Source organism: Adiantum capillus-veneris, chromosome 14 (assembly GCF_014529385.1).
Source record: "Adiantum capillus-veneris isolate H3 chromosome 14, ASM1452938v2, whole genome shotgun sequence".
Taxonomy (NCBI): Eukaryota; Viridiplantae; Streptophyta; class Polypodiopsida; order Polypodiales; family Pteridaceae; genus Adiantum; species Adiantum capillus-veneris.
In genome coordinates, this window is record NC_140944.1 from 111115650 (window position 1) to 111142384 (window position 26735).

The 26735-nt window shown below is 47.0% G+C and overlaps 1 protein-coding gene across 5 annotated transcripts in view; it reads left to right on the top strand.

Moving 5' to 3' along the window:
* The window catches only part of LOC147442939 (protein argonaute 14-like), a 102416-nt gene that overhangs the window by 69603 nt on the left and 6078 nt on the right, over positions 1-26735 (top strand). For 3 of the 5 annotated variants that reach the window (XM_086528917.1, XM_086528918.1, XM_086528916.1), the window contains one exon: positions 22277-23570. In XM_086528917.1, the coding sequence (XP_086385043.1) occupies positions 22277-23570 (1294 nt within the window). Of the gene's footprint in view, positions 1-22267; positions 23571-26735 lie in introns of all 5 variants that reach the window. The other 2 variants (XM_086528915.1, XM_086528919.1) reach the window with 1 other exon arrangement.

The following is a 26735-nucleotide window of genomic DNA, read 5'->3' on the forward strand; positions in this document are numbered from 1 at the left end:
ATCCTCTCCGACGGATGGAGCGACCGCAAGAAGAGGGGCATCATCAACATTCTTGTTTCTTGTCCTCTTGGCACGTACTTCTTGCGGGTGGTGGATGCGGGTTCGAGAGGGAAGAAAGTGACCGAGACATTCATTTGGAAGCACATCCGCCAAGCCATTCTTGAGGTAAAACCGTAAATCGAGCCTTTATGTCTTGAGCAATTGCCAATGAGTCCTATGTTTTAATTTTTAAGTTTTAACTCTTCTCGTCACAAATGCCTCTTGTGTAGGTTGGTGCGGAGCATGTCGTGCAAGTGATTACCGACAATGCTTCAAAATGCAAGGCAATGAGTAAGAGGCTAGAGAAGGAATTTCCATCCATAGTATGGACTCCATGTGCCTCTCATTGCCTTGACCTTCTCTTTGAAGACATAGGGGAGCTAGGTTGGGTGAAAGATATCCTGAACCAAGCACTCTCCATCATCAATTTCATCAATGGCAAAGTGAGGGTGCTTGCCATTTACCGCACCTACTCCGACCTTGAGTCGGCCACTCGCTTTGCCGCCATGTGGCTACTTCTAGAGCAGCTCTATGATGTGCAAAACAAAATACCAAAGACCATGGTCTCCGATGAGTTTAAGGAGTGGATGAATGGAGAGTCCGCCGCTTCACGACAAGATGCAAAAGCCATCCAACGGCTTTGCTTGCGGGAGGAGTTTTGGCAAGAAATTAAGGGTCTTGTCGTTGCGATCTTGTCCTTGTACAAGGCTCTCCGCATGACCGACATGGAAGGGGCAACTATTGGGCTTCTATGGCACTTCATGGAGGAAGCTTACAAGGAGATTGAGAAGTCTACAATCCTAGATGGGGCTCCCGATGGAACACGGTATGACTACATAATACATTCTCTATATATCGAAATTCTACATGCTTGTTTCTCTACTTAGTACATTTCCTCTCTCTTCTTGTAGTGATTACCTCGAGGACTCTCCCAAGAGAGAAGACATTCTCCTCCTAATCACAAAGCGGTGGGATTGGATGAAGAGACCTATCCATTACTTTGCGGCTCTCTTGCATCCGGCTTACAAGAAGCCCGAACTCTTTGCAAATCAAGAGCTTATTGAGGAGCGCAACAATTACCTCTTTAAGGTGCTAAAAGAAGAGGACATTGGAGCATTTCTCCAAGAGGTAATCAACTATAGCGACCAACGAGGCACCGCATTTACTTCCAACTTATGTTGGAAGCGGCAATCCTTGGTTAAGCCTTTATTTTGGTGGGAGAGCTTTGGTTATCAATTGCCTACTCTCAAACGACTTGCTTTGAGGGTTCTTGGCCAAGTAAGCGAAACTTTTACATTTTGTGCTTAATCTCTTCAACTATAGTCTCTTATAGCTTATGCCTCTCTTGATGTGTTTTAGGATTGCTCATCGGGAGCATGTTAGCGTAATTGGTCCGCATACTCCCTCATCCACACCAAAATCCAAAACAAGCTCTCAACGAAGCAATTAGAGCGACTTATCTATTGTCGCTCCAATTTACGCATGTTGCGCTCTATGCATGAGATGCCTATGACTCGATAGGTATAAATTATAAATTATAATCACGACTCACTCCATTTTCTATACTCTAGTTTTTAATTAGTTTCAATATACTAATTATGTTTTCATTGTAAATGTCAAATAGGTCAACATGGATGAGCTCACACTTACGATTGACACTCTAAAGAGTGTCAATAAAGAGCAAGACCCTGAGGAGCAAATGATTTTTCGTGAGCTCTACTTGGAGCTTGAGGAGATTGATCGCCGGGTTTCTCGCACACGATCACGCAAGAAGGTCGTCATCCATGGAGTTACATCGGCTACAAGGGTTAGAGGTGCCAGGGCTACAAGAGGTAGAGGCAAAGCATCAACAACACCCACGGAGGCTCCTAGGACCTATGTGCGGCGAGGCTCCGGAAGCGGCTCTTGTGCGGCGGCCATCACTATGGAGGATAGAGAGCCTCGAGAGCCAGAGTATGATGATGAAGGCAACCTCATTAGTGATGGAGATTATGAGCCGTCATCCTTCGACTCTTGTGAGGAAGAGGATGATGTTGATGAGCAAGGCTCAGAAGAGGAAGATGATGAGAGCACTAGTGACTAGTGACTTTACTATTTAGTCTCTCTATTTTGGTGTGCCACTTTTTGAGTACTTTGTAGCCCTTGCCACTTGGTCGCCCCGCTTTTTTGTATCCCTTGCCACTTTTTGAGTACTTTGTAGCCCTTGCCACTTGGTCTCTACTTATCAAATTTCAATGATCATTTTGGTTTATGTAATGCTCATTCTCTTTAGTCTTTGAGTCTTGACTCTTTACATTGTAGTATTGTAAATACTAACTTGTAATCTATACAAATGTCAAGTTGCTTATAAGTAAGTATTAAGGCCTAAGCCTTAGGTCCTTAGATTTGAGAATTATTTGTTTTTTTAAATTTGAACGTACATAACGTCATCGTACATCATAAATTTTTTTAGTTCGTTTAGTACCGCACATCATCGTACGCGTACAAAACGTACGGGACCGTACGAGACTACTATGGTCGGTGACGATGTCGATGACGTCGATGCAATGACAACGCGCTGAAAACGCAGATGCTGAAATCTGCGTTTTTCGGGCTGAAACTGTAAACCTTGCGGAATCTGACTGTGCGGCGAGGAACTGCTGCGGGAAGGTGAGATATGCGAGGTTCGGGACTTCTTCTGCGAGTGCTAATTGCTGAAAACTGAAAACGCTGATGTTTCTTGATGTTCCGTCGCGGTGAATCTGCAAAACACTGAAGTGTGATGCTGATGCAAAAACGCTAGGGCTGAAAATGGTCTGGCTGTGGGTAATTTGCTGATGTTGGGAGTCTTCTGCTTCTTGATGTTGTCAAGTTGTTGCCAATGCAAAAACGTTGGTTGATCTGGTCCAAAAATGCTAGCCTTCTGCTGTGATGCAAAAACGTTAGGCCTCTTGGGGGTTTTGCTGAGAAGTTGCCTGTTGAGCGTGTGCTCCTACTGCCTCTTCTGCGAGAAAGTGCTAGTGTTAGGTTTGCTTATATACAAACTTAGCAAATTTGCCCTACCTACTTTCCAACAAAAGTCACTTAAAAATAATAAGTGAAAAATGTCAAAAATAGGAAAAATGCACTGGAAAATCCTCTTGATTGAATCTGATGGAAATCTGATGATCATGCTGTGTGCAACCAGAGGATATGCATCTACTCCAAGTGTCTGGACATGCACGGTCTGCGAACAGACTCACCAAAGTGCCAGATCACTTTCTATTCTAGATTGACTTGACTGATTGAACCCTGGTCACGTTGTAGCTTGTCCACGTACACATAGAGTTAGACCGTGTCACGTGACAGTTAAGATGGCTGGTGCATACATTGCGTGACAGTAAATTGAATGCACCTTTGTCTAGTCGTACTCGTTCAGGCTCTGGCCATGTATCTTATGCATCAGATTGTTATGCTTTGGCTGTGTCTAGCCTACATGATGTTGAAGAACCTCTGTCTTTTGATGAAGCACAGAATTTAGAAAATTGGATGGCTGCCATGCAATCAGAATATGATGCACTTATAGAAAATAACACATGGACTTTATGTGATTTGCCTCCTAGCAAAAAAGCCATTGGTACAAAGTGGATTTACAAGTTGAAACGGAAGCCGGATGGTGAGATCGATCGCCATAAGGCTTGACTTGTTGCAAAGGATTACACACAACAAAAAGACATAGATTATGAAGAGACTTTTGCTCCCACTTGTTGTATGACTACTTGGCGTTTTCTATGTGCATTGGCAGCTCATTTTGGTTGGGATGTACATCAATTAGACATTGTTACTGCTTTCTTGAATGGTGACATATTTGAGGAAGTTTATGTAACGCAGCCTCACGGTTTTCTCAAGAAAGGACAAGAGGACGAAAGTGTGCAGATGTAAGAAGGCTTTGTATGGGTTGAAGCAATCTCCTCGTGCTTGGTATGAGAAAGCTGACACTCATTTGGTCAAACGAGGCTTTTGTAACAATTCAACAGAAAGCACATTGTATGTAAAGCGTGAGGGTGATGTACTTCTCATTGTGGTTCTTTATGTAGATGATTTGTTGATTACTGGACCAAATGAGAGACATATTGCTGAATTTAAGACCGATTTGAATGCTACTTTCAAGATGAAAGATTTGGGGCTGTTGCATCATTACTTGGGTATACAGTTTAAGCAGTGTGATGGTGGTATTGCCTTGTGTTAGAAAAGTTACATAGAGACATTGTTATGTAAGTTTGGACTTGAGGATTACAAACCTATTGCCACTCCCATGGAAACAGGTTTGAAATTGAGTCTTCATGACGCTGGTGATCCTGTTGATGTCACTCTTTACCAAACTGCTGTTGGATGCTTACATTTATGTATGCAACATGAGGCCAGATTTTCAGTTTGCAGTCTCACAAGTCGGCATATTTTTTTTTTTCCGAGAAAAAGATGCTTCTATTAGTTAATGAAACTGCCCACAGGGCTACAATCACCTCTTCAAGAGAGGGCTACAACAACCATGAAGGGGAGACTCTCCCAATGAAAAAACAGCATATGTACAATGAGGCTAAATCAAGAAATGGGAGGAGGGAAGAGCCACACAGGTGGACCGTACTGCCATCTGAGTACACCCTGGACCGTGGTGAAAAAAGGCCCAGGACGCCAGAGTCGAAGGAAGGCCTCTCTACGCTCCCGCATGCGATCGGAGTCTTCCCTGGAGACTCTCGAGCTCTCCTCTGAGAGTGTGGATCAGCTCTAGCCAAAGATCGCGAACAGTCTCTGTTGGTGGGACAGGGCGAGCCTCAAAGATGCGGAAACAGCGGACCCGCCAGATGAACCAAAGTGTCAAGCCACTGATGAGCTCCCAACACTCCTCTCTCACTGCACCACTCCTGTGGAGTAAACTTTGTGGCAGGCTGGAGTGTAGGTCGCCCCCCTTGCATCACTATCATCCTGCTGCTGGAAGATAGCTCAAAGTGAAGTGCCGGGCCTGTGAGGGTGGACCAAGCCGCTGCCCCCCAAGTGTACTGCCGAGCCGTGAAAAGAGCAGGCATCAGTCGAAGAACACAAAGCCACACCTGCTGTGCCAAAGGCGAGAGACCACTATGCACCAGCCAACTCCCAACTGCTGTAGCTCTGTGTGCGACCAGCCACTGAAACAAAGTGACTCTCCTCGGCTGTCTGGAGTCCCACAACCTCTCCCAAAAAGCTGCCAAGAACTCAGCAGTGAGACCCTCCTCCTGCCAATGAGGTGCTGCAGCAGGGCGAGCCTCTCTGTGCTGCCAGTATGTGACGTCCAAGTCGAACAGTGTACTGAAAGAAAGGGACACCTGGGTGGTCTGCAGAAGAGAAAGGGTCCCTCCAGAGCCACTCTCCAGGGTCCCACTGTACTCGTGCCAGTGGACAACGCTCCCAGGCCCACAGCCTCCAATGTCCAGTCTCAAGAGCTGCTGGGTCAGGATCGATGACACAAGTCCTCCCACAAATGCCCACCACGCGGATCCTCTGAAAACAACACTCTGCCACCTGCTGGGCCTCTATTGCAACTCGCTGTAAGCGTCCCTCACCTTGTAGCTCGAAAAACAGGGAGGGAACAGTCTCTCAGTAAGCCCGAACAGAGATGAGAACCTCCAGTCGCGTGAAGGCTCCCATCCATTTGGACGCTGCTCACTCGAGAGGCGTGAGCCACTCAGCCGGTACTGCCTCTGAGATGTCCTGACACATGCTCTGCACACCTCTCATGCCCTGTAGTTGAAAGCCCCGTAGCTTCTCTGACAAGCCTGAAAACTGTAACCAGTCACCTAAAGAGTGTGCTGGACCGGCTGCCACGGAACCCCAGGAAACATGAGGTCGACTACCAACCAAGTGCCCTCTCTGAGTACTAACCATGGGGTTCCAAACAAGTGGCTGTCGCAGGCGCTCCTCTGTGCAAGTAGGCTGGCGTTGCTCCAGGCCTCGCCGCAAGTGCTCCCAAGATCGAAGCAACCCCAGAGCGAAGCGATCCTCCAGTCTCCTGCTCAAACCAACTCTACGCATCTCGGTGAAGATCCATCTGGTCGAAGGTTGCCAGCACGAAGCCGCTGTAACAAGAACTCCTTCCAGGGCTCCTCACCTGGAAGAAGACCTCGGACGATGAACTTCCCAAGAAGGGCTCTGCTGTGCTGTGCTGGGTCAATGATCCCGAGCCCTCCCTGTGAACAAGGAAGAATGATGACCTGCCAAGCCACTTTGGCTCGGACAGTTAGAGTGTCTTGCCATGACCAAAGGAAATTCTTGATCGATCGCTCTACTCGGCTGATACACGAACTCGAGAAGATCCAGCAAGAAGTGATGTACCACATAGTAGCCAACAGCACCTGGTTGGCCACTACAACTCTGCCAGCCAAAGAAAGTCGTGCAGAGCTCCAATGTAATAGCTTCCTCTTGATGGATAGGGGGAGGTGAGCAATTTGCTGCTCGGGAGACAAGTCCAAACCAACTTGACAGTCCAAGTACCGAACTGCAGTCCCTGGGGGAAGCCACCTGAAACCCTCACCTGGCGTCCAGTCGGGCACAGGAGCACTACCAACCGAGAAAGCCACTGTGCGCCAAATGCACAATAGAAGGTCTCAAGAGCCTGCTCACACATGTGAAGGTTGGCCTCCTGGCCATCTAAGTACAAGGCTGAGTCGTCAGCAAACGCAGCGTCCAATAGCTCATCTCCCCGAATAGGGAGTGCTAAGCCCCGTAGACCAACCTGCTGCGACACCAAAAACCTGCTCATCGCCTCAGCATAGAAGAGAAAGAGGAAGGGGGCAAGAGGACAACCCTGTGTGACCGAACGTGTGAGCATGAAACGATCACCTCTACCTCTTGTCTTTCTCCAGTTGATCAGTGCGCCAGATGCACAACAGAAGGTCTCAAGAGCCTACTCACACCTGTGAAGGTTGGCCTCCTGGCCATCTAAGTACAAGGCTGAGTCGTCAGCAAACTCAGCGTCCGGTAGCTCATCTCCCCGAATAGGGAGTGCTAAGCCCCGTAGACCAACCTGCTGTGACACCAAAAACCTGCTCATCGCCTCAGCATAGAAGAGAAAGAGGAAGGGGGCAAGAGGACAGCCCTGTCTGACCGAACGTGTGAGCATGAAACGATCACCTCTACCTCCTGCCAAAAGTACCTGACTGTGTGCTTGTCTGTACAAAGCTGACAACCCTCTAATCCAAGCATCTGAGAAGCCCATCTTGCGTAGAGTGCCCTCTAGAAAGTCCTAGTCAACTTTGTCGTATGCCTTCTCAAAATCGAGAAGAAGAATCACCAGATCCTCACCACGGAGCCGCGCTAGGGCAGAAGCCTCCCAAAAAGTAAAGATGTTGTCAAGGATACTCCTTGACAAAACCTGCCTGAGTCCCATGTATAAGGCTCTCTAGAAGTGGTTGGATCCTCAAACTCAGAGCCAATTTTGTAGGCTGAGTTGAGGATGGTGATGGGGCGCCACTGTCGAATCTCATCCAAGGAGCCACCCTCCTTGGGAATGAGGTAGATCAGACCCTCACTCGTGCTGTCAGGCATCACTCCTGTGTGCAAGATGTACTGAAAAGCACTACAGATATCTAGGCCAAGCAAGTCCCAGTACTCCAAGAAGAAACTGGGAGTCAATCTATCCTCACCTGGACAGCTACCACGGGGGAGTGCACTAAGAGCCGTGTGCAGCTCCTCAAGCTGAAGTGGCAGCTCAAGCCTCTGACGCATCTCCTCAGTCATAAGGCAAGGCATCTGTGCCCACACCTGCTCCCTCCATGCATCCTGACGATCTGATTGAGGCTCTGCAGACAGTAACTCACGGTAAAAGTCAGTAGCAACTGCACGCATGTCCTCTGGCTCAAAAGCAACTGACCCATCGGGCCTCCTCAACTGACTGACCTTGGCATGCGTATGCCGAGGTCCTACTGCCTCGAAGAAAGCACCAGTCTCTCTGTCGCCCACCTGTGTCCACTGAGATGCCTGTCGATGGAAAGCAAACTCATGTCGCTGCTCCTCTGTGCTAACAAGCTTCTGGCGAGCCTGCTGTAGCTGCTCCTCCAACCAAGGAATGTCTGGATGCTGCTCCTGCATCCTCTGCAACGAAGCAATGCCCCGTTCGAGACGCTGCTCCTCCTCTCTCGCTACAGCCAGGCGAGCCAATGACTCCTGGAGAAAGAAACGACTAATCTGAGCTAGTCTTGAGGCCACTTTGTCAGCAGGAGAATCCTGCATGTCCAAGCTCTCTGTCCAGAGAGCCTCTACTCGCTCTCTGAGAGAGTCCAACAAGACCCTCTCTAGGATGCGAAGCATCGTGCTCCCCCTCCTCTGCCTGTCTGCCACTGTGAGGATCACTGGTGCATGGTCCGAGAAGGAAGTCCCTGCCAGAATGCCAACTGTCCCACCCAAGTCATTGAAATGGTCACTAGTATAGAAGCGATCTATCCTCGATCGATTCACTCCTCCCACTTTGCGGTCCGAACGAGAGAAGGCCAGGTTGTCTGGGGGCCTCACAAAACTAGAGTGCTGCCACACATCCGAGACCCTTAAAGAGTCATACAAAACCTCTCCCAAGCTGCCAGCTCAACTCCATGCACAATAGCATAGCTACTACCAATCCTATCAGAAGGGTCCTCCAACATGTTGAAGTCTCCCCCTATGCACGAGTGTTCTGCCTATGGCAGAGACTCAACTATCTGTGACCAAAACTCTGCTCGTGCACTCGCCACATTGGGCACATAGATGTTCAGGAAGCCCACAAGGCAACCCTCAACCTGCATAGTGATCCAGTCAGCCCTGCTTGACACAATAATCCCTCTGCCCACAATGGCCTGCTGCAAAGAATCTGCAATAGTCATACATACCCCACCCTGGATGCCTCCAGGTCCAAAAGCAGCTGACCAAAAAGTATCATATCGTCCACGCAAGAGCTGACCACAACGTCTAATGCGGCTCTCACACAGATGGTGCTCCTGAAGCATAAGGAGATCAATCTCTCCTCCCACAAGGCAGCGCGGAAGCTCCTGACGCAGTCGGCCCTGTTGACGTTGAAATTGGGGTCCACCAAGTCCATGCACGTTCCATGAGACGTTCCTCATGGGAAGCGAGAGAGAACAGATGCTGCCGCAGCAGCTAAACGTGCTATCCTCAAGGCTGGCCTGGATAGGGAGTAATCCGCATCCGAGCGTTCTCTAGATAGGCGTGATTGCAACGAGTGCCTGGCCCAAGCCCAAGTAGAGCGAGCCGTACGTAAAGCAACCTCCTCTGTCGAGGAGTCCTCATGAATGTGTATATAGCATGGCAAGCACTGCGTATCGTCTAAGAAATAAACCACAATGTGTCTACATCCTGCTGTATCTGGAGGGGTCACCGCAAACTTGGCCAATGGCCACAAAGTCTGAAGCATGTCTGTAACTCCTAGTTCTCTCATGTGGTGAGAGAACTCTAGGACCTGTGTATGCAACCACTCCAAGACTGAGTCGAGAGTCCACTCAGTCTTGTCTCTGCCGCAAAGGGGAAAAGAGAAGCCAACCGCTGAGTCCAAGGCCTCTATCCCCCTAGCTTCAAGGAATAGAACATGGACCCTGAAGCAGGCTGCCTCATGGTCACCGAGAAAACGAGTAAAGTCGTAGTTGAAGAAGTCCCATCGGCGCCGAATGTTGAAGCTCGTCAGACCACGAGGGACTGCTGCAAAGGGAGACGTCTGTACCTGTAGAGGGGGTCGCAAGAAAGGCTATCCCTCTCTCGCCAAGCGACTCGTGGCAAAGGCGCTGCCAAGAGATCTCCTAGCAGCCGGAGATGGCCCTGCCCCCTGGGTCGATTGTGGAACTGGAGCGGGAGGGGGGGGTGTAAGAGCAGGGGGAAGAGGTGGAGAAGAGGGGCGGGGGGGCGGAGCGGTAGAGGTAGAGGGGCGAGGGGAAGAGGCGGCGGGAGCAGGAGGCGGGGGGGGAGGATGATAAGGAGGGGGGGAACTCTGGGGAGGGGAGAGGTTGTCGAGGGGGAAGCTGAGGTGGGTGCTGGAGCAGGAACCTCGTCCTGCTCAAGCAGACCGAAACGGTTCCCCGTGGGAACCCATTGCTGCTGGGCAGGCGCCTGAGGACCACCTTGAGTGCCAGGCTGTCGCTGTGGCCCCTGTTGTCGTCGACCACGGACTTGCTGCCATCCCTCCTCCGTTGGAGCCCTAGGCTCGGAGGGTGGCTTTGCATGAGTGCGCTGTGTCTCTGCCTGTGGCTGCTGGTCAGCCCTTGCAGGCTAGGGCTAAGTCTGTGGTGTAGGTCGAGGCCTCCTCCGTGGACATGCCTTCGCAAGATGGCCCATCTGTCGACAAATGAAGCACTGGTTCGGGAGGCCCGAATACTCCACGCTTTGTCTAAACCAACCCCCACTAACTCGAGGCAGAAGAATGACCTTCGGGAGAGTGTGAGTGTCCCTAACCAGAATGCGAACTGAGGGAATGCCGGCCGCCTTGGTAGCTACTGAGGCTGCCGTGCGAGGTGTCTCCATGACAGTCTCAATCGCTGAGCCTATCTAGGGCAAAAGTGGTAAGTACTCCCTCCGTAAACCAGGAAAGCAGACGGTGTCTGCCTCCTCTACCAGAACATCTGAAGCAGGGTCAAAACCATGTCTCCACTGTCGAAAGTGGGCTCGAGTTGCTCGGATGGTCAAAGGACACATGGCGACGACCTTGGACGCCATCTCGGAGGTCTCAAACTCGATCTGATAGTAGCCTCGTTCGAGGATCTGTACGTCCAAGATCTTGCTCGCCTCTGCAAGAAGGCGGGCCTGGAGAAGGTCACACAGCTCTCCTCTGCTGGGTCGGGTGCCGAGAATCTTGAGCCTTCATCTGTGTCTGTTGCTGTGAAGAAAAAACGACGAGTCGATGACGAAAGGAGGCTGGGAATGCGAGGATGCGAGGCGTGGTTGGCGGGCTCAGGAGGCGAGACTGGCAGATTGAGCCAAAAAGGCGGGGCGGCAACGGCGAATGCGGGCAAGGTGACAGGCGGGCTAAGGGCAGGGGGTGGGGTGCTAGGTGGGTAGAGGGCGGGCTGGGCAGTGTAAAGGGGGCGACCTCAGGGCAGCGGGCGGGCTGGGTGAAACCTGCCTGTTCAATCCAAAAAGGGCGGTAGACTTTACTTCAAACCTTGATTTAGCTTTCACCCATTATTAGTCGTCTATTATACCTGCGCTATAGTGACACAAGAGAGGGGAATGGGATACAAATGCTAGAATGCACCTGTATGAGAAAACCGACACCAGATTGGCCCCTAACTTAGGCGCCCCTTTCGGTATTTCTTTATTGTTCAAAAGAGGGAATAAACGCTGTGGTTCTTTCCAAGCTGCCCCGCACAACCTTGGCCGAATTTTGACTGTTCTGGCCTGATTTCTGCAGCATAACTGGACTAGAACCCTTCACGGTCAGTATTCCCACGCATTAAATGACTTTCCCGACGCATACGGGCACTTTGCAAAACCTGGCGAGAATCTGCAGCATGCTGAATTCTCTGTTTTCAGCCCTGAAAATGCGCCAGATCGCCTGTACAGCGGTCCCCTTGCGTCCCCGAACCTCCTGGGGGTATTAGGGTCCGTTTAGGGCCAAAACCCTAAACCTGCAAAAATACACAGCAGGCTGTAATTTACTGTTTCGGGCTCCGTTTCGCGTGCCGGTCGCATCCTTAGCAAGTCCTCAAGCTCCCGCACCTGTAGGGCTACTTGCCCTTTGAATCGGACGAGATTTCTGGCGTGAAACCTCTCCGAATTCACCTGTACCTGTGGGGGGATTAGCCGCTAGCTAATCCAATACCTGTGCAAGAGGCTCTTGCCTCGGCAATCGCGCATTATCCCACACAACTGTACATTGGTCAAATGAAGAGCCCACTAGAGGGGCATAACATACTGGCAAAGGGGAGAGAGAGGGCAGTGCGTAGCGTGCAGGGCATCACTCCTGGCACCACATCGTGCATAAGAGGGAAAGCAAGCACTCCATAGCTCTTAACCTGTGACAAAAGCTGAAAACTGAGCCCTCCTCCTCTAAATTCAGCGCCACTTCTTGTTGCATGAGGAAAGTGCACCAAACTGTGCCACTTGGCACATTTACAAGCATTTTCCCGTTTCGGGGTTGCCGCCTAAAAATCTCCCAACCGGTTGCCCAGTTGACTTCACGGCAAAGTAAGAAAATGTTCCCCTTGTCATTCAAGAGGTAATGACGCAAACACATTTTCAGGTCCCAAAATAGCAGTTCCCTAAATTTTAGGAGATACTGCCATTGTATCTTACTAGGTCATCCGACCCTCTTTGTACACTGCGGCCACATCCAGAACTGAAATGTAGCCTTTGTAGCAAAGGATTCCACTTTGGCTAGTCAATGACCCCACTTTGGCTAACCATAGTCCTTGTCCAACCTTAGTGCTCTCTTGCCCTCAGGCCTGGACTCCCTTTGGACAGTTCCACACTAGCTATGCAATGCAGGGCAGTTAGATTTCCCGAGGGGTGTTTCCAAAAAGTGAAAGTAAATAGATAATAAGAAAGAAATCAACAAAAAGGATAGATAGTAGTCACACGCTGGTGACATACCCCCCTCTTGAAATCTCAAACGTCCTCGTTTGCATCTATGTCGTACATGCTCATAGTCAACACTGATGTATTCAACACCTGTCGACACATATACGACACATACATGCTCATTGTCAACCCTGGTGTATTCAACACCTCGTCGACTCATGTATTGCCTGCGTGTGAACCCTGTCCCAATGACATAGTGGTAGCTGCGCACTCTGCCATTGCTTTGAGTCACTAACTTTCCAATGACAAAATGGTAGCTGCACATTTTGCCACTGTCTTATAGTACACGTTGGATCCCGTAACACTTTCGAGCATACCCAAACCGATAGTTTAAGAATGCAGTTACACATGTACTCTTTAATAGAAGCAATTACTGTATACTGTATGCAGGCGGTAATGGCAGGGGGCAGCGACGGCGCACGAAGGCAGGGGGGGGGGGGTGGGAGGCGGCAATGGCGCGCGAGGGTAGGGGGGTGGGGGGCAGCGATGGCGAGGGGAGGGCGCGGCGGCAGTAGCAGCGAGCGACCCTTCAAACTCGTTAAAGGTTCGTATCTTCCCTTCAAGAGATGACAAAAAGCCAATCCATCACAAGTCAGCAGATTTATGCATAGCCAAGGGTCTAAGCATTGGCAGGCTATCAAGAGGATTTTCCGCTATCTTAGTGGCACTTTACTTCTTGGCTTGTTTTATCCCAAGGGTGGATCATTACTGCCAGACTTATATGCTTTTTCGAACTCAGATTGGGCTGGTTGTTTTGACACGCGAGTGTCCACAAGTGGTTTTTGTTTCATGCTTCGTAGTTCGTGTGTATCATGGTTGAGCAAGAAGCAACCTACTGTGGCCTCTTCTAGTTGTGAGGCTGAGTACAGGGTAATCTTCACAGCTACGGTTGAGTGTGTATGGCTTATACGCCTTATGGTTGATTTGGGTATCGGACAGGACACTGCCAACACTATCTACACTGATAGTCAAAGCGCATTGGCAGTTGCGAAGAACCCAATTTTTCATGCTCGCACAAAGCACATTGAGATGCATTACCACTATGTGAGGGAGAGGCTCTCAGCAGGAGAGATGAGCTTGGCTTCTGTAAATATAGGACAACCTTGCAGGTCTTTTCACAAAGGCATTGTCTCGTGAGAAGCTCGAAGCTTTTCGCAAAGCTTTGGGCTTACTCCCCTTTGTGGATTGATCATGTCCTTAGGGCATGGCACTTCCCTCTACTCATGTGCTAGCTATCGTTCACCGCATCACTCCAGGGGGGGATTTGTTACCATATACATGTGGTAGTGATGTGTATGTACACGTTAGGACCGCCGGGGTATTTTTCCCTCTTTAGGAGGTTTTTTCCCCCGTGCATTATATATACGACCATCACTCTAGGGCTTTCATTGCACACTAAGTAATATACTCTCAGTTGTGTGCCTTGAGCTTCCTTCGTCTTCTCCAAGCTGTGTGCGCTTCTTTGCAACCCTAATTCCAACATTGAGTCTCGGCCAAAAGAAGTATCTCTCCACACCTTTCAAGGTGGTACCAATGCCGCGGTGAAACGTAAAAGGTGGACAGTGGCATCAGTTAAAACCTTTTCCCTCAACGGTTGTGTAATGCACAACATCATTTTCTTCATCAAGTAGCCATCCCGAATGGAATATCCCGCTACGTATCCGAGTGAAAATATCTGCAAAATCTGTATCTATGGCATACTGATTGACCATATCCTTGAAGCTCCTATGATGTATCGCGGAAATAGCCAGAACCAATGTCTTTCGAGACAAAGCATTTGCCACCAAGTTCTTCTGTCCCTGCACATGGACAATCTGGAAGTGAAACTGTGACAAGATGTTCGCCCATCGCATCTGCTTTTCCGATAGTTGCTTCTGTGACAAGAAGTAGCATAAACTCTGGTGATCTGTAAAGATCGTAAAATCAACTCCGAGTAGGTAATGTTGCCACTGAATAAGAGCTTGGATACCCGCCAAAAGCTCTTTCTCCTAAATCTGTGCGGTCAATTCCGGCCTTGAGAACAATTGGCTCTTGTAAGCAATGTCATGGCCTTCTTGCATTAAGACCGCACTCAGACTGATCACAAGCATCACAATATACTTCAATGACTTCTGCAAATCCGGCAAAGTCAAAACTGGTCCTGTACTCAATTTCTCTTTCAATGTCTAAAAGGCAGTCACCTCTGTGGGTCCCCACGAGAAAGGGACTCCTTTTTGTGTCATGATATGCAAAGGAAAGCAACCTTTGTAAACTTTCTAATGAACCGCCAGTAGTAAGAACATAAGCCCAAGAAGCTTCTAACTTCATGGACATTCTTCAAATCGGGCCAATCATGGATAGTCTCTATCTTGGCCGGGTCCATCTGCAACTCTATTGCTGAGACAACGTGTCCCAAAAAGTGTATCTCGGGTAGTGCATTAATCACCAACTTGTGATCTCGTAATGCCTGAAAGACCTGTAGTAGATGTTTTCTATGTTCTGCCTCATCCTTGGAGAAAACAGTGATGTCGTCAAAAAAAGTGCCAACAAATAGTCTATACCCTCGAAAAATCCTGTCCATCATTCGGTTAAATGTCGCTGGAGCATTGGTTAGGCCAAAAGGCATCACCAAAAACTCAAATAAACCAAAAGTCGTCCGAAAAGCTGTCTTGTAGACATCTCCCGGAGCGATTCGGATCTGATGATATCCGCTCTTTAAATTGCTCTTGCTGAAACAAGAGGATTCCTATAGTCGGTCTAGAATATCATCGATTCTAGAAATCGGAAATCTGTTCTTGATGGTGATTTTGTTGAGAGCTCTATAGTCAATGTACATTCTCCAAGATCCTTCTTTCTTCAAAACCAACAACACCGGAGAGCAGTAAGGTAAAGTACTCTGTTGGATAAGAACCCTTCCCAAGAGGTCTTTCACTTGGTTCATAATCTCTTCGTTCTGGGCTCGGCTCACTCGGTAAGGTGGCCGGTTCGGTGGTGTGCTTCCAGGTATCAGATCAATGGTATGATCCTTAGGACGAGCTCGTGGACGAGCTAGTGGCAACTCGCCTGACAGGCCCTCTGAAAAGCAATCGGCATGAGTGTGGAGAAAATCTTGGCTTTCTTTCTCTGGATCAAACAGATCGACCTATGATCATCAATCAACTCTTTCAAAAAGATTTAGTAAACAAACCGACTAGATTTCGTTAATTTTGAAACGACCGAAGGTGATATAATAGGGACAGACTCGCCCTTAAGTTTCACATCAAGTTTCACATCGCCCTTGAGTAAACAAACAGACTAGATTTCGTTAATTTTGAAACGACCGAAGGTGATATAATAGGGACAGACTCGCCCTTAAGTCCCCAAAGAGTTGGTCTAACGGTAAGGCTTTGGCCTCTCAACCTATGGGTTGTGGGTTCAAATCCCCCGTTGGGTCACACTCTAGAGGGACACCTTGTGCTCATCTGGTGTTCACGTTGCTAGGGCTCTTGCCCTTGGACACTCGAGTGCATCCTCCTCCTGGAGTGGGTCACCCGAGGAGGAGGTTCCTAGCTGGTTGCTACGAGTTCTCTCCGCCGTTCCCAGCATGTGGTGCATCAATTAGGTGGCCATGGTGATGCCTACGCGTGGCTCTTGCCCGATGGTACGCGGCCCTTGCCCGACCATGTAACATGGCTAATATTTGGAAGGGATAAGCACCTCCCCCTGTGGGCCCTATGGTGTGTCGAAAAAAAAAAAAAGTTTCACATCAAGTACAATGGTTCGGCCCTTTTCTGTAGTCAAGGTTGCTTTTCTCGCCCGATAGTCGACCACAACGTTATTCTTATGGTACCAAGGAACTCCCAGGAGGACATCACAACCTTCCAAGGGAATTATGTAGAAGTCCTCATGCCCCAAATACCCCTGACAATGCAATCGAAGTTTGCCAATGATAGGTGTAATGGCTACGTCCCTGCCGGGTGCCACTAGAACTGCCTCTGCTTGTGGCCCCATCCGATCGGGTGTAACTCCGAGCCGCGTCATCAATTCAGGTGAAATGAAGTTAGCCTTGGCTCCTTCATCAAAGAAAATTAGGGCTTCTTGATCTTTCACTTTGCCCCAAGCTCGGCAATGTTCTGTACTCTCATCAATCGTGCTAGGATCAATACCCATGTAATCTGGAACTAGTCTTGCTTTCATCTTGCCTTTCCGTCCACATTCCTCAGTTGCTTTTGAACTCTCTGGTCTTTCTTCATTTGTTCTTTCTGTGCCTTTTTAGGGCACTTCTCGGAGATGTGTCCTTGTTCCCCGCATCCAAAACACTTCCCCTCTTTAATGTGTTGGCTCTCTCCCGCGGAGTGAGCCCTTCCTTATTTTTCTGATCTTGGGGGCCCTTCTTCTTTCTACTTTCATTTTTAGAAGTCTATTCTGTTTTCTGTGTCATGATCTCATCTATGGGGTAGGTCAAACTGCCCGAGTGTATGGCAAAGCCCCGTTTCGCATGACTCATCAGTTCTTGAATAGAATCTGACTTTTGCTCTAATAGGAAGTCCCAAGGTAAACCGCTCAATATGTTTTTTAAACGAGATCTTCTTAAATGAAGAAGCGGGTAGAGAAGAGCGTTAAAATCTCTTGCAATATGCGTCCAAGGTATCTTTCTTGGTCATCCGAAGATGGTTCCAAGCGATTCGTATGTCGCGTTCGTACTCCCGAGTCAACCAAGAATAGATAAAAAGCCTTTTAAATTTCAGCCATTTAACTCGTGCTTTCTTGTTCAATAGAAGAGTGGACCACCATGTTCGAGCATTTCCCTTGAAGTAAGAGGTAGCCTTCCGAATCTCGGAGTGCTCTGAGTAATGTCCTCCAGAGAAAGCCATATCAAATTGCTGTATGAAGGCCAAAGCCCTCGAAGCGTCTCGGAATCCAGGAAAAGTGTCAAATTTAATTGATTGTCCACCTTCTTCAAATTCTCGATCTTTCTTGCTTTTATCCTCCAGAAAGTCATACTGGTTGGCTTTATAGAAATTCTTCTTCTTTGCATAAAATCTGTGATCATCGGAGTCCGAACTATCTGAAGACGAGTCCTTTGTAGAATTGTCAGAAATTGGGCGAAATTTAGGCTTCTTCGCCTTTTTCTTGCCCTTTCCGAAGCTTTGCTTTTTGCTTCGCTTTTTCCCTTTCCTGTCTTCTTTGCTCAGGTCAGAAGAGCTATAAGAACTGTCAGAAGAAGAAGAACTGGATACTCCTTCAAATCTGACATGCTTTTTCTGCTTTCTTGCCGAGGCAAAAGCAGATTGATGACCCAAAAAACCCGGGAAGTTAATTCCTTTCTTCTGCTTTTTGTCGTGCATTTTGGCTTTGTTGGTTGCGTCAAAAAGATGGGTAATCCGTGTATCAACCACCTCTTCCAATTCTTGCTCTGTAAACATCCTCGGAGTAGGAGGTTTTTTGAGTGCCGGTTTGAGGGGTGGTTCTGTGGCCTTCCGTCACTGAGAGTGCACTTTGTCGAAGGATCTCTGCGTCAAAAATTTTGCAAATTTGGGATCCTTCGCAATGTTGATCATCATCTTTGTCGCATCGTCAACCAATTGTCAACGCTTCATCTCTTCAATCTCCGCCTGAGTAGGCCGAGGCGGGCCATACTCGTGAGAATCTTCTTCGTGATCTCTTCCCACATCCCCAGATGCAGAGGAAGTCGATTAATCTCTGTTTGAATCCATAAGTGTCGCGAGAAAGGATCGGATTTCCCGGTAGAAGAGAAATCGGCCGCGCTCTGATACCACTGTAACAAACTTGGACACTCTCAAGTCAAGATTCTACCGCGACACAGTAGAGATTCACTTCAAAACAGTTCACAGTTCACAATTGATTCAACACGGTCCGACGGAGTTCCGTGTCTAGAGATATTGGCCCCAAAGACTGGCGCCCCTTTCGGTATTTGTTTTTGAGTTCAAAGTACAAGGGAGTGGGAGGGTTCTCACTCTCAGACGCTGTGTCCAGATGCTCTGAAGAGTGGGAACCCTGCCCACGTTTATAAAGGTTTACAAGGGATGCTAAAAGTAGAGCCACAAAAGCTGCCATATTTTTGAAAGCATTCAAATAAAGCAAAGCTTAAATTAAAGCTTCTAAAACTGCCAATTTTCAGCATTGTGTAGAAAAAAGCAGCCCAGCTTTTGCGTGGAGAAGATTGTCTGTACAGCTGCCGCAAATCCCGTCGTGAAATGTGCCGCAAATTGCGGGGGTCCGTTTCCGAGACTGCTTGCCAGAGAGAGGGTGTGTATCTGCTGGCTGCCACGTCACTGGTTTGTGACACAAAACCATCCAAAATAGACATTTCCACACACTTGTTTGCTGGCATCTAGATTCCAGATGATACAGGCTCCGTCAAGATTTCTGGGTCTTTTAGTACACGAGGCAAAAAGTGGCCATTCATTGAATGACCCGGTATGCTACCCTATACATCCTACTACTGAGATTATTGGGTGAATAAGAGAGGTACAATTTGCATTGGCACCTGGATTTTATTCTCTGAAATCAATTTGACAAGAAAGAGAGTTTTGTAGCTTCGTATAAAAAAGGTCTCTCTCAAGAGGGAGGGGGAGAAGGCCAAATCTCTCTCTCTCACACACACACACACACACGCACACACGCACCCAAGCACGCACGCACGCACACACACACACACACACACACTCATTATCTGGATACAACTGCCTTTACACACTTGCAGAGCTCTTCACCGGGTGTCGATAGCCTTACTAGATGATTGACACCTTAGATGCTTGCTTCCTTGTGTGGATTAGCCTTGGTTGTAACTACTGGGTGAATGCCCCGGACTAATAACTCTCTGTTGGTATGAGCTTACCATTGGATTTGGGCTTTCGCCTAGCTAGCCCTGTGGTTTTTCTGCTTCCTCGGATTTTGCTAGGGATTACTTCTTCCTGCGAGGTCTTTTACTCTTTTCCTCTAGGATATCTTTATATTCTCTAGGTGGCACTATCATGGTGGGAAGCAGGGATCATCTTCATTTGCTGGCTATCCTTTAGTCCCTTGCCCCTTTTCTAGCTAATGTGGGGCTATACCCGTAAATCCTCAGCAGCTAAGAAGTCTCTGACTCCCAAAAAGGATTGCCTTGATACTATTGTTTAACCTGATGGGTATTATTGTACCTATATGCGCTATGTCCAGCAAAAAGATATACCACCTTTGCAATCCTTGTCTGCAAGCTTCTACATTTGTGAAGAGAAGAGCGTGAGAAATTCTTTTTCATTTTAGAGCTTTCTTTGAATGCTCGACATGAGGGACTTATATAAGAGTTGCAGGCAGATGCTCTCAGACTCATTGCATCACTTGAACCTCAGCACTGTGGAGTACAAACTCAGTGAAGCCCTTAGCCCTTGCTAGAAAAGAGCATTGAATTACAAACTACTACTCATGAGTGTAGTGTGCCCATTTCATTCAAATGAAATGCTACGCCTTGTGCTTTGACATAACGTAGCTCCCTAGCTAGCTCTATGGCTCAGCCTTGCGAGGTTTCAAAGAGAGCCTTCACTCCTGTATCATGCCAAGGGGCAATTGATGGTGGCTATGCAAAGGGTTTTGGAGTATGCATTCTCTCTATTTTCTCCTTTATCCTCCAACTTCCAAGGGACAAAGATAGCTGCGCACATGTTAGGTGTAGCGGAATGAATGTTTGCGCTTTGCTCAAGATGAGTGCTCCGAACTGTGCTCAAGGTTCCTTTTGTTCTTATGGAAGGTAGAGCCTTCCGTTCTTAATGAGAGAATGCTATGATCACAAACAAAGTGAATGGACACTGTGCGTGCAAGTGTATGAGATTGAGAGATAGAGAGAGAAGAGAGATACGACACCATAGACGACGTAAAACCCTCCTCCGAAGGCCCCACTCTCGTCGGCGAGAATGGTCTACTTATGATTGCACAATCTGCTACTGATGCAAGTCTAGGCTATGTCGATGATGACGACGGTGATGACGAGATCGACCTAAGGGCTGAAATCTGCAATCTTTCTACTGCTGTCCAAAAACGCTATGGGCTGAAATCTGCTAATCTTCTATCTGCTGAATTCTGACTCTATGTCGGTGACGATGTCGATGGCGACGATGCGACGACGACGCGCTGAAAACGCAGATGCTGAAATCTGTGTTTTCCGGGCTGAAACTGTAAACCTTGGCGGAAACTGACCGTGCGGCGAGGAACTGCTGCGGAAAGGTGAGATCTCCGAGGTTCGGGACTTGATCTGCGATGTCTAACTGCTGAAAACTGAAAACGTTGATGTTCCTTTGACTTTCCGTCGCGATGATCTGCAAAAACGTTGAGGTGGTGCTGCAAATAAAAAAAGGGGCTGAAATTGGTCTTTCTGTCGCCGTGGTTCTGCAAATGCAAAAACGCTAGGCTGATCTGCTGTGTAGCGATGGCGCCGGGGCTGATCTGCTGTGCACCAACACGCCAGGGCTGATCTGATCCCAAAACGCTACCTTTAGGCTTCTGCTCCAAAAACGCTAGGTCTCCTGGGGGGTTTTGCTGAGAAGTTGTCTGTTGAGCATGGAGCTCCTGCTGCCTCTTCTTCCATTTAGTCCTAACTTGGGTTTGCTTATATACAAACTTAGCAAAATTGCCCTACCTACTTTTGTTGGAAAATCACTTAAATTAATAAGTGAAAAATGTCAAAATAGGGAAAATAGGCTAAATGCATTGGAAAAATCCCCTAAGTGATTCTAATGGATTCTGATGGGAATACTGATGATCATGCTGTGTGCAACCAGAGGATATGCATCTATGCTAAGTGATTGGGCATGCACGGTCTACGAATAGACTCACAAAAGTGCCAGATCACTTGTAATCTAGACTGACTGGACTGGACTGATTGAACCCTGATCATGCTGTAGCTTGTCCACGGACACATAGGGTTGGACGTGTCACGTGACATCCCCTCCTTGTCAAAGTGAGGTACTGGTACCGAACTGTATGGCGTCGAGCGAGAGCGCCAATAGCACCCGGAATCCTGGAAGGGGCTCTTCATCGGCCTACTCGGATGTGTGGGTCGTGCGGTACTTGAACTTCATAAAGGTCTGCAACGCTTGCTTCTTTGGGCCGCGCCGAAAGCGACACAAAATCTCCTGTGGCTCCTTCAATGTTTCAACTTCGTCGAGAGTCAGGCTTCTTTCTTCTTCAAGAATCTCCATGGCATAAAATTCCTGAAACCAGTTCCAACACAAAACCATGAACATACCTATTCCATGTAAAGTGAATGGAAAAAATCTTGTCTTTCTCAAAGGCTGTGCATGCAATGTAGATGAACAAATAGACGGAGTGCCAAACCGTGTTTTCTTGATAAAATATTTTCCATAATTTTTTTCACAAAAGAAAAAGTTTCGATGAATGGTTGGTGTCCAATTTATACAGTTACTTGGGAGTGCTTTTATAAAAAAAACTACTTTGGAATTCGCCTATAAATCTGTACAGAAAATATATAGTCAATCTATATCTGAAATCAGATAAAATATGTGGAGGTGCTTTAAAGACGAAAAAAGAAAGGTTTAGTGCTGGCTAAAGTTTGAAGTTTGCCTCTAGATGTGCACTTCAAATATGTAGTCAATTTATATACAAACTTTTCCATGAGTAGGTTCTCCCCAAGCTTTTAGAAATAAGATGATTTGAGCACTGCTCTGTAGCTCGGGGATCTTGTTGGCTGATTATTCTTGTTGGCTAGTGCTCGCAGTTACAAGCCAGGGACAGACGTCTGCAGGGGCAGGGCCATCAGAAGCTGGGCCCGCCTTTGGCTTGACATTGCTTGCTGAATGTACAAGACCGCCCAGGCCTGATCAACTGAGGGCTCCATTCCACGGGCCAACTGGCATTGTATTGGCCAACCACTTCCTGGTGAGAAGTCTACCAAACACCAAGACAATCTACCAGTATGATATGAAAATAGAACGTACCAATAATGAGCATGCCAAACCTCCCATCAGAAGCAAATGCAGGGCAATCAAGGCGGTTCTCAAAACCCGCCACAGTGACATTTTCCCAGCAAACTTGACCACTTTTTATGATGGCAGCCAGACATTGTACACGACCGGTCGATTGCAATTACATGGTCCAGAGCAGTCCTTCGATGTGCAACTCAGAGATGCTCTCAATCGAAATCTCCAAGAGGATTACCGAGTGACTTTAAAAGACAGCAAGCAAATTGACCTGGAAGGGAGATACGCTTTTGTTAATGGTATCATCCAAACCTACGACATCCCGCAGGACCTTGTTCAAGCCTTGGACGTGGCAATGCGGGAAGCGATGACATGCAGTAATGTGTACTTCGAGCATGGGAAGCGGTTCTTTCGGGACAATGCAGGGGAATATAATGAAACATCATATGGAAAGTTTTGGGATGGCTTTTATCAAACCTTGAAGAAGACAATGCAGGGGCTGGCAGTTAACGTTAATAAGGCTGTAGCCGCTTTCTATGTTGACAGATGCGTCGCCAAAAATGGTAGTGTCATCAATGGTGCACCCACCGTTGCAAACTATATAATGTCCAATACAAATTTTAGCGAAGCAGAGACGATGAGTCAATTACGGGGGGCGACTGTTGTTGTGGGAGTTCCTCAACAAAGCAATGGTACCAGAACATTTATAAAGAAGACATTCAAAATAGAGACATTCGCGGGCAGACCTAGAGATGTATTTTTCAAGCTAGGAGACACCGATCAGGAAATCTCAGTGGCCGATCATTTCGAACAAACTGGGAGGACAATCCAATTTGGTGACCTTCCCTGCGTCAAATTGCAGAGTGCCCCTGGTAAAAATGTGATGGTTCCCTCTGAGTACTGCCTACTTCTCACACCCCAGCACATACGCGTGAGCACAGAGAAGGCTGAGCAGAACGCCTTTAGCAAGGGAATCATTTTAAAGGCAAGCAGCGCCCCCCATGTTACTAGAGCCACAATCCAAAGGCTCATGACAAATCAAAACAACAACCAGCAGCCCGCCGGCCAGCCCCTGCTCCCGCGCCCTGGCAGGTATACAACTAACTTCACAATAAGCTGTACGTGTGTGCATGTGCATGTGTCTGTGACATGAAAGAGAAGCAGAAGAAGAAAACAGAGTATCTTAACGTCGTAGGAAACTATCCCCAGAGAGAGAGAGAGAGAGAGAGAGAGAGAGAGAGAGAGAGAGAGAGCGCCCTAGCACATCTAGCCGTGCTGCCAGGTAGCGGCCGTCTGTTGATGCTGTGGAATATACCATGGCTGCTTGGCAATCTTGAGCACATAGGCTCCAGCCAGCCGTCGATTAGTGAACATTTTCTGGAACACATGCAAAGACAAGTTTCTGATTGGTTGGAAAAAGGAGGTGCTCAAGCTGGTTGAAAGAGGTAGGCTTGGGCTACAACGGCCAGCCAACCACTCGCCGGCCATAAAAAGTGTGGGCCACGTAGACACATGCCCTTGCAAGATTCCGTCTGGCTGGCTGGTCAGCGCTATGTGCTCATGCTAAGAGAGAGAGGTCTTCCTCCGTGGCACTACTGAACACCTTTAAAAAATCCAAGATCTTTCATATCAAGGGCTAGCGAGCGCTAGTGCCTGCGTGGCACTAGAGCTTGAAATTTAACGTTGTGGGAGAGACACACAGAGAATGAACAAGGAATGCACGAGGTGTGGCATTTCAAAACAAAAAGTTACAAAGGGGATCAATACTAACTAAACAAGCTAAAGGTTCACACTTGCCTATATAAACTTATGGGGAGGAATTTTATAATAAGAGGCTTCTTTCTAAGAGACAAAATGAGAAAGTAATAGTAGTATTTTAAAACATTTGTTATCACATTGAAACATTATGTTTTCTAAATCAATTGCAACAACGAAATATTTAGCTTAGAATATATTCCAAAAGCATAAAAAATGATGATAGGAAAAACATTCGAAAGCTTTGCAACAAATTGAGAAACAAAAAAGATAAAAGAGAATAAGAAAAATTGTGTGGCCAATACCCAATGCCAGAGAGGTACACAAATGTAACACCTCTCTCACAAGAGCCTACAAGAAATAGTAAAAAAGCAAGTTGGTTGCTATGGAACATTTATCGGCAAGCTCTATCCGATGGTCCACAACTGCACAAAAAGAACCTTTCACTAAGGCACTAGGTAATTCAAGAATTGGATTCAAAACTTTGTACTTCTTTCTCCTTGTTCTCTATGGCATATTTTAACACTCCAAAAAAGAATAGAAGTTTTAACATCATAGGAATAATCCCAAGAGAAATCATCCCTCTAACTAGCGACTTGATAAGTCTTGCATTACGAGGGTACTTGGATAATAAATTGAGCATACTTTGGTGATAAAAGTTTCCTCTTCTTTTCACAAGCATATAGAGCGTTGCTTGAAAAATACTTTCTTTCTAAAAAAAACTACTTATGGAAGAATTTAGTGGCATAATTTTTTAGATTTTATTGGTTCTCTCACCTTCGAATACAAAATGTAAATGTAAATTATAAATTAAAGCACAAACACTAGACCTAGTGTTTTTCTTAGCACTCGCACACATATGCGTGCACACATACACATGATGTCGTAGAGAAAATCTCAAGAGACCTTATAGATCTATCCCACGAGTCTCGAAGTTAACACCAGTCATTCAAGATGAAATTGGATAAATCAACCTACCACACTTGGATACTAGAATGGTTACTCCATCTTCCTCTTCACTTATTCACACTCTCTCTCTCTCTCTCACACACACACACACACACACACACACACACACACACACACACACACACACACACATCCATGCATTTACATACACGTTGGAGAGGGGGGATAGAGATCACACCCATAACACACACAAATGCCCCTATGTAGCTCAGGGTATTCAGATTACCCTTATCCTCTCAAAAACACCTTATGCTAGCAAACTTTCAAATGTGCACAACCCAATACACATGCTCTGCAAGAACATAGATCGACACACACATCCAATGCTTTGGTTTTCTACCACACAACACACCTCTCTCTCGCTAAAAACCATGAATCTATTGGCTCATCCTTTGAAGAGGTATACATATAGTCAAAGCATCCACAAATAATGTGCACAAAATGAAGCCAAACACAGAGCACTTGTGAGAGGTTCTATCAACACTAGAGCCTTCTCAGGATTAGTCTCTATACCATATTGTGAGACCACATGATCTAAGAAATGAGCTCAAGGTTGAGCCAACTTATACTTCTGTGGATTCGATCAATTGTCCATCTTCCTTGTCTAGATTTTGGAAACAGATTTGAAAGATCAAACTGTAATATCCCTAAATACCCTGAAAAGGCCCAAACACCTTGTTCATCCAAGCTTAGAAAGTTGCATAAGCATTAACCAAACCAAAGGGTAGATAATACTTGCTTCAAGTAGCTTATTGATCTCCTACCACAAATCTTCCTTTTGAATCTATCCCAGCTATATTAGCTTATGTGCCTTTGGTTTGTACCCGTCCTTGAGTAGAATCTTATGTATCGCTTTTAAGTTTTGATTCTCATAGATCTTTGTACTCTACTGCAAAAAAATTAGGATAAGATGCACACAACTGCACATAACTCTCTTTCTCCTGCTTAGTTAAATCTTCACCTAACATACCCACCACCTCTATTGCATCTATGCTAAGAACTTGAGACTGCGTATCTTTGTTTGCTAGGGGAGTATTGATGGTAACTCCAAATAGATCTGCATCGACCTTCAAAAGGTTTTCATTGCTCTTATATTCCTCCGTACCCATGTAACCTTCATCATAAGACAACTCAGTTTCATACTCATAATCTGTCATTGAATCATCTCCGTTACCCTCTGCCATAGGATGGAAGTGGCTTTCCTTGGTCTTGAGATCTAACACTACCTGCGTACCATTCCCTTTCTCTAACAAGGTCAACATCCCACTTTCTTAGTCTTTCTTGGATCCCTTTGCAAGAAGCCATGGTCTCCCCAAGATTATAGGATAAGCATTATCACTCGCTTTTATCAATAAGACATTCAATACCCATTACCTTTACCTTCACATCATGAGCTATGCCCAACCACCTTGTATTGGCATTGTTGTCCATTCTCATTCGCCATTCTCTATTTTCTCTTTACCTTTGCATACTCTATTTTTCCATCGTGTCTCTATCTCCCTTTCTCCATGCGTCCTCTTATTGAACAAAACA